The sequence below is a fragment of the Tachysurus fulvidraco genome, chromosome 14, assembly GCF_022655615.1.
Source record: "Tachysurus fulvidraco isolate hzauxx_2018 chromosome 14, HZAU_PFXX_2.0, whole genome shotgun sequence".
Classification (NCBI taxonomy): Eukaryota; Metazoa; Chordata; class Actinopteri; order Siluriformes; family Bagridae; genus Tachysurus; species Tachysurus fulvidraco.
This window is the reverse complement of record NC_062531.1, coordinates 17,557,443-17,573,786: the sequence shown is the minus strand read 5'-3', so window position 1 is coordinate 17,573,786 and position 16,344 is coordinate 17,557,443. Positions and strand designations below refer to the sequence as shown.

At 37.1% G+C, this 16,344-nt stretch overlaps 1 protein-coding gene across 10 annotated transcripts in view; it reads left to right on the top strand.

Moving 5' to 3' along the window:
- Nucleotides 1-16,344, top strand: part of LOC113658484 (cyclin-dependent kinase 17) — a 44,030-nt gene that overhangs the window by 6,349 nt on the left and 21,337 nt on the right. For 3 of the 10 annotated variants that reach the window (XM_027170991.2, XM_047800182.1, XM_047800177.1), the window contains exons 2-6: nt 6,358-6,510; nt 9,268-9,414; nt 11,729-11,862; nt 12,596-12,721; nt 15,865-15,921. In XM_027170991.2, coding sequence (XP_027026792.1) covers nt 6,381-6,510; nt 9,268-9,414; nt 11,729-11,862; nt 12,596-12,721; nt 15,865-15,921 — 594 coding nt within the window. In that variant the 5' untranslated portion in view covers nt 6,358-6,380. Of the gene's footprint in view, nt 1-4,504; nt 6,140-6,340; nt 6,511-9,267; nt 9,415-11,728; nt 11,863-12,154; nt 12,171-12,595; nt 12,722-15,864; nt 15,922-16,344 lie in introns of those variants that run through there. The other 7 variants (XM_047800180.1, XM_027170992.2, XM_027170990.2 and 4 more) reach the window with 6 other exon arrangements.

The following is a 16,344-nucleotide window of genomic DNA, read 5'->3' as shown; positions in this document are numbered from 1 at the left end:
TCTGGAGGCCTAATGAATTGCAATGCCCAATGCTTGTGTGTGTGTGTGTGTGTGTGTGGCATCATTTCGGTAGATCATATTTGGCCCTCAGCTAGGCAAAGGCATATCAAAAGTGTGAAATATTTACAAATGTGTAGCTTTTTGTTTCTGGAGGCCTAATGAAATGCAATGCCCAATTTGTGTGTGTGTTTTGGGTGTGTGTGTTAGTGGACATTTTTGTGTGTGCATTTTTGTGTCTGCATGTATGTTCATTGCGCTGAAAAGGGCAAAAGTGTGGCCCTGTGCTCTGACCCCAACTTCTTAATAAGCTAGGATAGGAGAATAAATAAATTTCACTGTGCTGTAATATATATGTGATGAAAAGCTTCTGTTTCTTCTAATCTGTGTTGTTAGCTGTTAAAAAAAAATAGTAGTTCAAACTGGTGACACTTTGTGTTTCTAATCAGTACAAATAAAATCCACATCAAAACTGTCAGTCTACTTTTTTTTTAGGCAAAACATTACAGTTGGGCTGGACGATAAAACGATACGTATGTATGGGGCAAGTCGTGGCCTAATGGTTAGAGAGTCTGACTCGTAATCCTAAGGTTGTGTGTGACTGAGGTGCCCTTGAGCAAGGCACCGAACCCCCAACTGCTCCCCGGGCGCCGCAGCATAAATGGCTGCCCACTGCTCCGGGTGTGTGTTCACGGTGTGTGTGTTCACTTTGGATGGGCCAAATGCAGAGAACGAATTCTGAGTATGGTTCACCATACTTAGCCGTATGTCACTTCACTTCAATAGACACATGAACGATAGTGAAATATGTGCTCGATAAAACGTTCGATATTTTTTATATTAACAAAGGCAATCACTCTCTGGTAACCTAGCAACATAGGGAGCGACACACTAACAGCCAATCATGTAACAGTATCATGTTTGGTTGCGCCATATTGTTGTCTCGTGCTGGTCTGCTAGATTCCGCTTCAGTAACCGGCGACTGATAAGCAGAAAATGAGCACCGCAGCGAGCGAGGAAATTGTAAACAAAAGGGGAAAAGTCAGCTACTTTTTCATATTTCTGCAGATTTTATATTTCAAACAATGTTACTGTACTGTATCAGGTTTGTTTTTTATATTACAGATGTAACTCGGTTAGGGCGGAAACGATTCCTCGAGTAACTCGATTACAAAAATGTATCGAGGCAAATTCCTCTGCCTCACGTCACGTTCTTGTGCAATTATTGTGTGTGAGAGCGTGTGACAACGTACTTACGTCAAAGCGGAAGGAGACGCGAGGAGTTATCGGTCTTTTGATTCGAGGGATGTGTGCGGGCTGCAAAATGGAAGGGCACGATAACAATGGCAATGAGCAAAGAGAAGAAACAAACAGGAGAAAACGACAGAAAATGTCCAAGGTTTGGGATCATTTCAAATCGAAAAGTAAAGAAAACGCCGTGGCGTGTGTCCATTGCAAGATCGAGCTGGCATACCACAACAGCACGTCGTCCATGCTTATATATGCTTAAAGCACTCGGTGTGAAAACATGCATGGTCTCTAGGTCCAAGTTCCTGTCCATGTTTTTGCTTCTTAAACACCACAAAGCATTCCAAGAAGACAGTAAAGGCTTATGTTATGTCTGAGATGTAGAGTTAGAATCTTTTAGTTCTATAGTTAAGTTGCATGACTTAAAGGCAGTTTTATTTATTTATTTATTTATTTATTTATTTATTTATTTGTATGCCTTAGTTTTGATACTTTAAAAAAGTAATTTGAAAGTATTTTTTTTTGTTTTTGCATCTCAGAAAAGGGTTCATTTAAAACCCAGAATGTTTGGCACTTAAATGTACTTAATTCTTCTCATTCAGCTTTGTCATTGTTCACAGTACAAGTAAAGACAGAGAAACAATGGGTATCTAAATGTTTATTTGTGATAGAAAATATTGTTGTATGCATTGCATACTATGCATTTAAAAAATAAAAATTAATTTTTCTAAAAAGAGGAAACCAATTAGTTGTTCATTTTAAGAGACCCGTCTTATTTTCTCTTGTATATTTAATATTGCTCTTTAATCAAGCAAAAATACATTTTAGCCGATTACTTGATTAATCGATTAAAATTTTCGGTAGAATACTCTATTACTAAAATATTCAATAGCTACAGCCCTAATCTCAGTCTACCTCAGTTTTATTTAGTTTAAAAAACACTGCACATATTTTAAAACACTATTCACCAGAAGTGTTTATATTTAACACTTTGCACAATTTTATTACACTTAATTTGGCATTTCTTACATTTTCTTTCATTTTGCACCTTAAGTGTTGAGAATTGTTAAGTGTTTATTGTGACTTTAGACTTATGTTTACATTTTAATTATTTGAGTTTTCCATGGTGGGGGCACAGTGGCTTAGTGGTTAGCACATTTGCCTCACATCTCCAGGGTTGGGGGTTCGAATCCCGCCTCCGCCTTGTGTGTGTGGAGTTTGCATGTTCTCCCCGTGCCTTGGGGGTTTCCTCCCCCGGTCCAAAGACATGCATGGTAGGTTGATTGGCATCTCTGGAAAATTGTCCGTAGTGTGTGATTGCGTGAGTGAATGAGAGTGTGTGCCCTGCGATGGGTTGGCACTCCGTCCAGGGTGTATCCTGCCTTGATGCCCGATGACGCCTGAGATAGGCACAGGCTCCCCGTGACCCGAGGTAGTTCGGATAAGCGGTAGAGTGTGAGTGAGTGAGTGGGTTTTCCATGGTTGTTATTTGTCTTAATAACGGAAGTGCTTAAAAAGTTAAGTTTAAAATAAAAATATTTAAATGTAATATATATTTCTCCTGGTCCTTATTTTAAAGGGGTCATAAAAATATCAATAATTATGTATATCGACCGATATGAAACACTGATATCGTGATACAGTTTTCAGCCATATCGGCCAGCCCTACACTACAGCTAATGGTCACATCTCTCATCAGCTGGATCATGTGTGTTTGCTAAAAAAAAAAAAAAAATGTTTTTATTTGTGCTGCACGATTAATCATATCGCAATCGCGATATCAAGCCTGTGCGATTATATGACGCCAATTGCTGCGATTTTATGAAATAAATAAATGCATGTGTGGACATGACAACCCATTCTCTCTAAAAGCTGTTTGCCTATTTCATACACTACACTGTTACCCGCTAATAAAAAAAAAAAGACCAGTGAGTTTCAGTTTAGGCAGTGGTACGTGTGGCGCGTATGGTCATGTCGTGACTTTTTCCGGTGTGCAGCGTGGAACGGGTGAATATGGATGCCGAGCAGACGGACACTGAACTGGTGGCCAGAAAAAATGCTACCTCTGTTATATGTAGTGTTAACTTTGTCAGACGGGACGAAATATGTTCGTCAACACCCCTTTTTTTCATGACTAAGACGAGACGATGACAACCTTTTTTTTTCACAAAAAAAGACGAGACGAAAATATTTTGTATAAAATAAAAACTAAGATAAAATCTCTCTTCATTTTCATCTACAATTGTCTCTGCTTTTTCATCAGCTGTTACGCCTTTAAAATATTCAGAACGAGTTTGCGGCTTCACGCTGTTGCTCAAGTTACAGGTCTCATACGCCTGTGGCTGCAACACGAAACTGCTGAACAATTGTATTGCTTCCGCTAAAGAAAATAGTGCACTCCGTCTCTACGGTTAGAATCCTGTGTGTCAATGGCAATGCTTTGTTTTTCATGGCAACAGTGTATTATAGTTAGCAGCGGTCTGTTATCTAGAAATAAAATAGCGTGTGCGTAGAAAAAATTCATCCACACGCCGCTCAAAAAAAAAAAAAAAAAAAAAAAATCCTGAGCGCAAGTCCAACGTGTAGGCATTTTGTGTTAAATGATATTTCCTGAGCAGGCGCTTTTATTTATTTATTTATTTGTTTGTTTGTTTGTTTGTTTGTTTTAATTTTATTTTATTTTATTATTTGTCGCTGCGCAGGCGCTTTTATTGTACATGACAGCTTATTTCCCGATGACCAGTCTTTGCATTGCGATTAAAAGCAATATCAATAAAGTAAAAAATGTCATGTGCAGTCAAGTTCGAGTGTATGCACTGTTTAAACGAGTGTTCTCAACTTCTCACTGATACTTTTGTGATTCGTGGAGTTTTGACAAGTTTTATAGCTTTGACATTGTTTCTTATTCAAAAGTGATGACAGAAAAAACTCTTTACCCCCAACCTGACACCTCTCCCCCTGTCACAATCACATCATAATCAAAATTCACATTTAGGCTTAAAAGCAAATGTATATTTAAGGGAATCAAGTTTAATAATTACATGTAATATTGCTCCAAATATCATCAATAATGGTGTGTGCAATACCATGTATAACTGGCATTAAGTTGGTAATTTACTTCATAATATATATATATATTTTATTTTATATATATATTTTATATTTTAATTTGAAAACGTTTTGCATTTGTTTGTTGTTGTTGCTAGTTTGAGTTTAGAAATACAAATTTCAGCATTATCAGTAATCTGTGTGTGCATTTTCCTTGAGAACCAAGCAAGTTGACTCATAATACCATTTGTTTATTATGTCGCTATCGCATTCGCAATATTGACCTCAATAATCGCAATATGGCATTTTCCCTAAATCGTGCAGCCCTAGTTTTTATCATGTTGAGCTACAATTGAATTTATGAGCGCTGATTTTTAAACGTTTTCATGCCGAATTTTAGTTGTTCGTCAAGATCACATTCAGCGGCAGTAAACAGCTAATAAATATAATGTGAATGGTGTTTGTAAATCTGAACTAAAAAAAGCTGATTGTAATCATGGTTTCTTGTCTACATGTATGCTATTATATGCATTCTTCTGCAATGGGTGGTATCTAGTCCCATTAATATTGTTTATGAAATAACAAACAGCATTAAGATGAGCTGTATTGGGGTGTATTTAGTTATATACATGTAAATTCATGTGATGGAACAACCGGATTTTCATTGCAATGTAGTGAGCAGTACAGGGAGACTATACAGCAGGTACATGTGCAACAGGAATTGTTAAATAGTTTGCAAGGCTGTGCACAATCATAGAAGGGAAGACTGTCATGCCTTCTTTTGAACCAATGTTGTGTTAGTCAGCTGTATGGTCTGGTCTTTATCAGCATTCAGGACTGTTCTGAGCTCAGAGTTTGCGATAACCCATTGGTTCCTCAGTAGCTCTTAGTTGCACTATTATAAACTGTTGTAGAAAGGACATTATTTACATTACATTATTTACTGAAGAGTGTCACCCAAATGAGAATGGGATACCAACTGAGCCTGGTTCGTCTCAAAGGTTAGATCAAATAACTGAAGGACACAGTAATATTTCAGTAGTGAAATGAGGTTTATTGGATTAACAGAAAATGCGCAATATGCATCAACATTAAATTAGGCAGGTGCATTAATTTGGGCTCCCCAACAGAAAAATCACATCAGTATTTAGTAGAGCCTCCTTTAAGCAGAAATACCAGCCTCTCAACGCTTCCTATAGCCTGTAATGAATGTCTGTGTGGATGAATGTATTTTGGATCATTCCTTACAAAACATCCCCAGTTCAGTTAGGTTTGATGGGTGCCGAGCGTGTTCTTTTGCCGCCATCGCCCCTTGTTATGACCAAATAACTCAATCTTTGTTTCATCACTCCACATCACCTTATTCCAAAATGAAGCTGGCTTGACCAAATGTGCGTTTGCATACCTCAAGCGACTCCGTTTGTGGCGTGTATGCAGAAAAAGCTTCTTTCGCATCACTCTCCCGTACAGCTTCACCTTGTGCAAAGTGCACTGAATTGTTGAACGGTGCAGTGACACCGTCTGCAGCAAGTTGATGTTGTAGGTCTTTGAAGGTTCTCACCATCCTTTGCCTTTACCTCTTAAATATTTTACATGGCCTGTCACTTCTGGCCTTAACAAGAACTGTTTCTGTGGTCTTCTATTTCCTCACTATGTTCCTCACAGTGGACATTGACAGCTTATATCTCTGTGATAACTTTTTTCCCCTAAAGCATAATGATAAACAATCTTTGTTTTCAGGACATTTGAGAGTTGTTTTGAGGCCTCCATGTTGCCACGCTTCAGAGGAGAGTCAAAGAGAGCAACAACTTGCAACTGGCCACCTTAAATGAAAATCATGGAAATTGTCAGGGGTTCCTAAACTTTTGCATACGACTGTAGATATATTGTATTTTAAATTTTAAGTTAATCTTTTTTAAATTAATTTTAAAACTTCAATTGTATATATTCACTTATTTATTTATTCATTTATTTATCTATTTATTTATTTATTTATTTATTTATTTAATTTTTGAATACACTGAAAGCTATAGCATAAAGACTGAAGCTTGAATGTCCTTACAGGCCTCTGAATGAAGTGAGCTCAGATGGACCGCATGAAGATTATTAAGAGACGCTTGTCTATGAGTTTGCGCAGTGCCCGGCCTGTGGACGAAAACCTGTCAGAGCTTGCAGAACACGGAGCAGCTGATGAGCCACCTATGTCACGAGAAAATGGTGAGGAAACACATTTGGAACAAAGCTGTCTGTAGTTCTGTTGATGGCAGGCTGATCTATAGTGATATATAGTTCTTGTGGGAGGATAAAATGAGTGAGGATTAAATGTGAATCTACTAATTGTGCTAAAGGTAAATTGTTACTTTCACAAAGCACTACACTTGTGTAATCTATAAAAGTACACAGTTTGCTCACCGTCTTTTTTTAAGTGACTTCACTTCTATAAATGAAAAAGAAAAAAAACAATTGAGACAAATGTGTTTTATAAAAAATATTTCAAACATGACTATGCAATGCCCCTACAAAACAAGAAAAGGGTGTTGAGTTGTAGATTGTACTACATTTTGGTGGTTTATAATAACACTATAATGTATATTTATTAACAGTGCATTAAAATATATTTGACACTGATATCTCTGCCCTGGCAGATAAAGTATAGTAAAATGAAATGATGTTGCCTGTTAATGTATGCTTGTGTTCTGTGTTTTTTTTTTTTTTTTTTTGTAGGTTATTTAAACCAAGTGGAAAACCCAGCTGGTTTTAAAGATGCTAAATGTTTTTCTTAACTTGTTTATTTTCTGTGTAATAAAATGGAATGACACAGGGCAAAGTATTGAACACGTTTAATAAAATTTATTTACTACTTTGTACAAAAGCTTTTGTTGGTAATGACAGCTTCCTGTATGGAGAAACTGGTCATGTGCATTGCTCTTTGTGATTTTGGCCTTCTTCAAGTCAGGTGATTAGCTGGGCAGTCTAGCAGCTTTATTTTCTATCTTTGAAACCAATTCAGTTTTTCGTTGGCTGTATCTTTGGGGATCATTGTCTTGCTGAAATGTTTGCCTTGGTTTCATCTTCATTTTCCTGGTAGATGGTAGCAGATTTTTATCAAGCATGTCTAACTACATTTTCACATCCATCCTTCAATTATATGGCTTTTGCCAGTGCCAAATGCTGCAAAACAACCCCATGCCATGATATTCCGATCTCAACTTCACTGTCGGTATGGTGATTTTGGGGTGATGTGCAGTGCCATTTGATCTCTAAACATGGTGTTTATATTCTCATATTTCACAGGCTTATCTGAACGTTGTGCAGCAAACTTTAAACGAACTTCAGCAATGGAGTCTTGCTTGGTAAACATGCATACAGGTCACAGCGGTTGAGTGCATTACTTATTGTTTTCTTTGAAACAATTGTATCTGCTAATTCCACAACTTTTTGAAGCTCTCCGCAAGTGTTGCCTAGCTCTTGGATAACTCTTCAGATGATTCTTTTCCTGGTTGTGACCGGTTTATGGTGAAATTTTTTTTCCACCTCTGGATTATGACCACAACAGTGCTCACTGGAACATTCAGAAGTTTAGAAAACCTTCTGTAACCAATGCCATCAGTACATTTTGCAACAGTAAGGTTGTAAAGATCTTGACAGAGCTCTTTGCATTTACCAGTCATACCTTGGTAATGAGACACCTTTTTATAGGCTATACTGCTAGATTTCTGCAGGTGTCTTGGCTTTCTATGACTTAGTGCACCTCCCTTTCTTAATGGGTTCAATATTTTTTTTGTCATTTCATTTTATTACACATAACTTAATTTCTGAACTTATTTGTTATGTTTTCTTTGTTAGGGATTACTGCATGTGGGTTGCTATCAACATCTGGTGAAAATTTCATGTCACCAGCACATTTAGAAATATAGTTACTGAGAAAAATGGTGTTTTATAATATATAAATATAATATATAATAAATGGTGTTTAATAATTACTTTTCCTGCTGTCTCTTTTTAACTCTATGTAAACATCTGGTATGTGAAATATCTTACTCAGGACAGTACTAAAAAAATCTAGAACTTTTATGAATTTAATAAATAAGTTTTGTAATGGATTTTTGCATATTCTTTATGGCCCCATCTGTACTCATTCAGCTTAGCTAAACTTTCTTGAATGCCTTGGTCATGGCCCAAAACCTTTTAAACAAGTTAGATGCAGCTTAAGTAAACTTTTACTTAAAGTTTTTTACTTAAAGGCAGGTATCGATCTCTACCTTTACAGCAAATCCACAAGAACTAGTTAGTTCTGGTTGTCTGGCCTACTAGTAAAAAAAACTTAGAGTATAAAATCAGATCTTGTAGTTCCCTCATTGAAGTCTATTAAGTGATAACACACAATGCTATAAATCCAGATGGAGAAGGGCGATCGCAATTCTACAAGTATTTTGCGACTTTTAAATTGCAGTTTATTAATATGTTGGCCTATTTTGCAGGCTCTACTGGGCCTTTAGGCCAAATCATTATTCCTACACTGCTCAGCTATAAGCTATTAGGGTAGAAAATTCCTTTCGTTCTGTTACTTTGTGGATGATTAGAAAGGCATCCAGGTAAAAAATAAACAGTCAAGAAGAACCTCTTGGATTGAATTGTCACATTTGAATAACTGAATCTTTTGTGCATGAATAAATTTGACCTGTAACTGTGCCTGTTTTAGCAAAAACTTGATATCCAACTGACCTATAACTGCTTACAGTTATAAAGCTTTATATTAGATTACTATACTATATATTTAAGTTTTTCTTTATGTCTGACTCTTTCCCTCGCATGGCTCCTGCTTTAACCTCTAGGTCACTCAGTACCCAACTTTCCTACAGCTGCTTGTCTTTTTATTTAATTTCTCTCTCTCTCTCTCTCTCTCTCTCTCTCTCTCTCTCTCTCTCTCTCTCTCTCTCTCTCTCTCTCCCTCTCTGTCTTATCCTCTCTTAGAGTCCATGGTTTGCCCCGTGCCCCCTCCCGCATCCCAAAGTGCCCCTTCATTCTTGCGCCACTATGCAGGGGGTTTGGGGCGCGGCGCGATGCGTAGAGATGGCCTGGACCGACCCTACCTTTCTCTTCACCGGACTGGCTCTCTTGGTGATACTCTACCTTTCCCTCTCTATCTATCTTTCCTTTCACTTTTGGGCATGTGCTGATGTCATATTTTAATAAGAATTATAGTTTTTCAAATCTATTTTTACATTATTATACATTGTACATACCCTCACAGTTAAAGCTAAACTACATTTTTTTGCAGTGTCTTAATTACATTTTTAAATAACATTAAATCAAACAAAAGCAGAATGTTGGCAAAATGCTGGCTGGTTAAATAGGTCAGTACAAACATGTGAATTGTTTCACAATCATAACACTATCACCCACATTGAATATTGCATAACATGTTATCAGCACATATCTAGTCTCTATAGTTCTCCTTTGCATGCATTTCTGACTTTTCTGTATAGTTCTGTGGTTTCTTGTTTTCGCTTATGTCCGTCTACTTGCAAATGTCGGTCTGTAGGTGATTGTCGGTCTATAGGTGATTTTATAGTTTGTACAAAATGTATACTTTGCTGTCAAATATCAAATTTGTAGTTTTTTTTTAATATATTTGATATTAAATGTTTATATTTTATATATTGTATACAGTTTGATTTGACACATATTTGCCTTCAAATGTATTCAACCCCCTAAACATCATCAGAATCATCTGAATTACCAATTGTTCCAACCAGCATTATTATTGCAAAAAAAAACAAAAAAACAATCATTGCAATCATTGTTTATCACTGAAAAAATGCCGGCGCAATTGGTAGAATGAACTTTTGATTCCAGTAACAGCTTTAAGCGTGTTGTGGTAAGTTCCTACCATGTGGTCATTTTTTCTTAGACTGAGATCAGGACTTTGACTTGGTAACTGTTGAACATTCGTTTTTAGTTCACTCCTGTGCTTGGGATTATTTTCCTACTAAATGAAATTTCTCCTTTTTATGTTCAGATTAAACCTGCAGTATCTCCACATATTTTGCACCATCTACCCAGTTTTAACAAGATACAAATCCCTGTTGAGGAGAGTCCCCAATCACACACTTCACTTGTGGTATGGTGTTTGTTGAGGAATGAGAAGTGTTAGGTTTGCACCACATGTAGCGTTTTAAATTTTGGTCAAGCTCCACTTTTGTCTCAGTTAACCATAAAACTTTATCCCACTTTTCAACCAAACATATATTTAAGTGGCTTTTTTCTAGCCACCCTCCCATACAGTCTAGCCGCATGCAGAGTTCTTGCTCTAATTGACAGGTGCATCTTCCCATCAGACTCTGTAGCTCTTTCAAAGAATTTGTTTGCCTGAAGATCTGTGGTCTGAACTTGGGTGCCCAAATGATTTAAAAGTATTCACTGGGTGTCCAAACACTTATGTTATTTGGTAGCCTGTTCTTATCTTGTGCATGTTTATCAGCCCACATTTATCTTAATTGTCACAGCCTGGTAAAAAGAAAACTGATTCACAGGCTGACACAGTCAGTTGTTTTGCCTGTTTGTCAGTTCTTCTCCAATAGCACTCTTAATAGCAATCAGAAATGCTGAAGGCAAACATACTTATCCTGATACACTTGAAGCTGGTCTCTGCAAGTTTTTGACCTGTTGCTCTTGATCTGTCAGTGGGCATCATAACCGATGGAATCATCTCACATCCACAGTGATTGACAATGGATATGGTCATGTCAGTCATCTGGCAAAGAAAGCACAGACATTTTAGAGCTTGTTTAAATACGTGATCTCCCAATGATAAGTCAAACACGTATTTAAGTCACGTCCCAATCCCAGAAGAATGACTCCCATTCCCTCCCACTCCCGTGACCCTCTGGAATCCTGAAAAATTGTCAGCCTCTAGAAGTGAGCTCGACAGCCATTTCCCCCCCCAGAGTTGTCGTTGCAGTCTGAGTTTCGGGTCCAACTCCACTTTAAATTTTCGCGGCTTCTAGTGCACGGGGAAGACGCCTTCTCTTATATTATTGGTGGTTGGCATACATTACTGCCAACAACTGTCACGAGTTTGTGGAGAAAGTCATTCATTTAACCAGCCATACCAAAGCAAACAGATTATATTTTTATTCAAAAGGTATTTTTATCAAAGGTATATTCCCGGTCCCACCCACTCCCACTCCCGCTGACATTTTTTCCTGTCCCGTGCCAGTCACGTGATTAATAGTGATTTTGTTTCCCATCCCGCAGGAATCCCGAAAAAATGTCTGCCTCTAGTCTCTATACTGTCCCATCTTGGCAGTTTTTATTGCAAATGTGCAAATTTTCTTCATAAGCAATGGAATACTTCGTTAAAACTGCTTCTAGTAGAATTTTAGGTGTAAAAAAATTGTGATTTACTCCATCGTGATTTGTGTGTTTGAAGGCATAGTGCATGAAAATATGAAAATGGGATCTGATGGAGAGAGCGATCAGGCGTCTGGGACTTCATCCGACGAGGTACAGAGTCCTGTCCGAGTGCGAATGCGTAACAACCACTCACGGCGTATCTGCAATGAGGTAATACAAAATAATTTGGAACAGAAGACGTACAATTTACATAACTATCCTCTCTATAAGTGCACTCTCTCTCATGCGCATGTACACAACAATATAAGCATAAATAGCAAATGTTATGAACAGTAATTCTTCTGTATTCAGATTGTACTCATGGTGTTAATAGTAGAGCTTAACGCTTGTGTTGCCTTTTAGCTTCTGAGTTGTTTCGTTTAAAATTGCTATCCATTAGCAATGTTGTTTTGTTTTCTCTTTCCTTTGGCTTTCTATAAAACACACAACTGATGTGAACTAGAGAACAATTACAAAAAGTAAGGTATTTGTTTATATGTAACACAATATACTAAACAAGTGTGTTCTTTATAAACTCTGCTAGCAAGTTGTTTAATTTAAGCTAGATTATGAAGGAATACACCTCAAAGCTAAACAAATATACATTGTATATTAACATTATTACATTAAACATATATATTGGAGCAGAAGTGTGGTGAACTGGCAAGAGTTTAAATTTGTTCTGTATATGTACATCATTTTAACTCATTCCTACAATATATCAGACATTTGTGTGTATTTCTACAATGCAGAATATGCATTGTGTGCTTTTTTCCATAAAATTAATGGTTAGCGATGTTTTTTCATCCCCGTGTCTTATTTCCACATAAGAGTTATTGATTTCAAATGCGTGTGTAACTTGACTCCTTCCTCAGTCACACCCACATTTTCTCTTCCTCTCTAGGACATTAATAAGCGTCTATCGCTGCCAGTGGATATCCGTTTGCCAGAGGGGTATCTGGAAAAATTTGCTATGAACAGTCCTCCTTTTGATAAACCCTTGAGTCGGAGGCTACGGCGTGCTTCATTGGTAAGAGAATGGTTATGGTATTATAAAATTACTATTAGCAATAGTTGTTCCTGAATGTTTTTTATTGTTTTCCTGCTATTTAACTTACTCTTAAAAAACACAAGTTGTGATGTAGGTGTGTCCAGCACAGACTCACACTGGGTATCTTTTTTTAAGTCAGCTGATCTTTTGTAGTCCTGTAAAGTCAAAATGTTTGGCCATATTTCCCTTTGTAATTGGGTAAAAAAAAAGCCATAATTATAAATACTCAACTATGTAATGGCTTATGTTGGTTATGCTAAACATGAATTGGTTTTTTTGTTTGCATTCGGCTTTGGATTGAATTTGGCCAGGTTTGTACAGTCTTGAGTCTTGGGCACAAATTCACCCAGAGTGGGCAGTTGAGGATTAGACAGAAAAACTCACCCAGTCTTTTTCCAGTGATTAACTCTCAAGTTTAGATGAGTCTGTGCCCATTGTAGCTCAAAATAGTTTGCTGCATTTCAATTCAAAGAACTGTCAGTCAATTAAATTTTTTTTGTGTGTTTTTGACCCATTTTCTGTAAATTCTAGAGAAAATTGTAGGACATCAGAATGACCTTCCATCAAATTACCAATTGTGCTGCTGCTACATGACTGCTACCTTGCTAAGTAGATAACTGCATAAATGACCATGTACCCGATAAAGTGACTGATGAATATATATATATGTGTGTGTGTGTGTGTGTGTGTGTGTATGTATGTATATATATATATATATATATATATATATATATATATATATATATATATATATATATATATATATATATATATTTATTAGTGGTGTGAAAAAGTGTTTGCCCCCTTCATGATTTTAAATTTTTTGCAAGTTTGTCACACTTTAATGTTTCAGATCATCAAACAAATTTAAATATTAGTCAAAGATAACACAATTATTATTAAGGAAAAACACCTGTTTGCAATCAAGAAATCACTTAAATAAGACCTGATTGACAAAGTGAAGTAGACCAAATGATCCTCAAAAGCTACATATCATGCCGAGATGCAAAGAAATTCAGGAACAAACGAGAAAGAAAGTAATTGAGATCTATCAGTCTGGAAAAGGTTATAAAGCCATTTCTAAAGCTTTGGGACTCTAGCAAACCACAGAGAGACATTATCCACGAATTGCAAACCATGGAACAGTGATGTCACAAAAGACCCCACAACAACATTCAAAGAACTGCAGGCCTCACTTGCCAAAAAATCCTGAAGGACAATGTTCTGCAGCAGGACAATGATCCAAAACACACCAGCAAGTCCTCTTCTGAATGGCTGAAGAAAAACAAAATGAAGACTTTGGAGTGGCCTAGTCAAAGTCCTGAGCTGAATCCTATTGAGATGCAGTGGCATGACCTTAAAAAGGCGGTTCATGCTCAAAAACCGTCCAATGTGGCTGAATTACAACAACTCTGCAAAGATGAGTGGACCAAAATTCCTCCACAGCACTGTAACAGACTCATTGCAAGTTATCGCAAATGCTTGATTGCATTTATTGCTGCTAAGGGTGGCCCAACCAGTTATTAGGTTTAGGGCACAAGCACTTTTTCACACAGTGCCATGTAGGTTTGGATTTTGTTTTCCCTTAATAATAAAAACATTGAATTAACAACTGCTTGTCCTGTTTAATTGTGTTATCTTTGACTAATATTTAAATTGGTTTGATGATCTGAAACAATGTGTGACAAACATGCAAAAAAAATAATTAAATCAGGAAGGGGCAAACACTTTTTCACACACACACTGGTATGTATATCAAAGTCTGATGTTCAAGCTGTGTGTTTGTGGAAGTGGGTCATGGCAAAAACAATGGATATTTCTGAGGCCTCAGGCTGGAAAAGGTTACAAAATAAAGACACCACAAATCCAAACTCAAGACCATTGCTACCCTCCCCAGAAGTAGTCAACCAACAAAGACTCCAAAAGCAAGACATGTAATAGCATGTTGGGTCAGAAAGAAATACAGGGTAACTTCTAAGCAACTAAAGGCCTCTTTTATTGTGGCTAATGTTAATGTTTGTGAGTCTGCCATCAGGTGAACACTGAACAACCTTGGAGTGCAGAGCAGAATTGCAAGGAGAAAGCCACTACTCTCCAAAAAGAACATTGGTGCCCATCAAGTACTCTAAAGATCATGTTAACAAGCCAGAGGACTATTGGGAAAAAGAAATTTGTGGAGGAATGAGACCAAAATAAATCTTTTTGGCTTAAAATGAGAAGGCCTATTTTTGGAAAAATTAAAATACTCAATTCCAGCATAAGAACCTTATACTTGAAACATGGTGGTGGTGGTAGTATCATGCTATGGGCCTGTATTGCTGCATCTGGGACAATTTGAGCTCAAAGTGGGCAAGACTTTAAAACAGAAAGGAGGATTCTTGCAGATTACAGAACTGATGCGATGTGTATGTCTGATGAAAATGTATCAGCACAGTAGTTGCACACAATGTGCCCTTATGTGTCTATTAGCTTAGTTTCTGTTCTGTAACTGGTTAAAGTGTTTTTCAACTCAGCAGGCATAAGAGAATAAGGAATAATGGAAGAGGACTCCGGTTCTATTTTGTGGGTTTTCGGAACCAGGGCCATGATTAAGAGAGATGGCCGGGGGCATTCGTATTGCACCGCTAGAGGTGAAATTCTTGGATTGGCGCAAGACGGACGAAAGGCAAAGCATTTGCTAAGAATGTTTTCATTAATCAAGAACGAAAGTCAGAGGTTCGAGGACGATTAGATATCGTTGTGGTTCTGACCGTAAACCATGCTGACCTGCGATCCGGCAGTGTTATTTTTATGACCCGCCGGGTAGCGTGTGGGAAACCATGAGTTTTTGGGTTCCAGGGGAGTATACTTGCAAAGCTGAAACTTAAAGGAATTGACGGAAGGGTACCACCAGGAGTGGAGCCTGTGGCTTAATTTGATGTAACACATCTGTATTTGCTTTTATTTGGATTTTTATTTTGCTTTGCCCTCAGAGTCTAGTAAATGTGTAAACACTAAAAGCAGGCTACAAAAAATCTGAATAGAAGGAAATATAGATAATTATTATAATTTCAGCAACAACAGTCAGAAAATATCACTTTGAAGCATGACTTAAAATTTTACTGTTTATTTCTCTCACACAGTCTGAAATTGGCTTTGGGAAACTGGAGACATACATTAAATTGGATAAACTCGGAGAAGTAAGTTCATAATCTTGTAATCATCTAGCACCTCACAACATTGCCTCATTAAGCATTTGTTTAAGTATAGGAGTGGTGGAAAAACAAAGGCAGAGAATCAAATGGGACTTTAATTGACTCTAATGATCAATTTTCAAATGTAAAATGGCTAAAGTGATATAAAAAGAGTGGGAAATCTGATACATGCTTCACTGGTGATGGGAAGAAAATATAAATAGACAGCTTTTCATAAAACACTACACAGCTATGAAAGTATGAATATCTACAGCCCATACTTAAATATACTCATGATCATCAATAAGGGCATAGACACCCCTTAATGTCACTTAGATTAAACAGCATTCTAAGAAAATGGTGCATATCATCTTTCACCGCATGGTTAATGCTTTCTGAAACACCCAAATTGTGCATTCAGATTCTTCT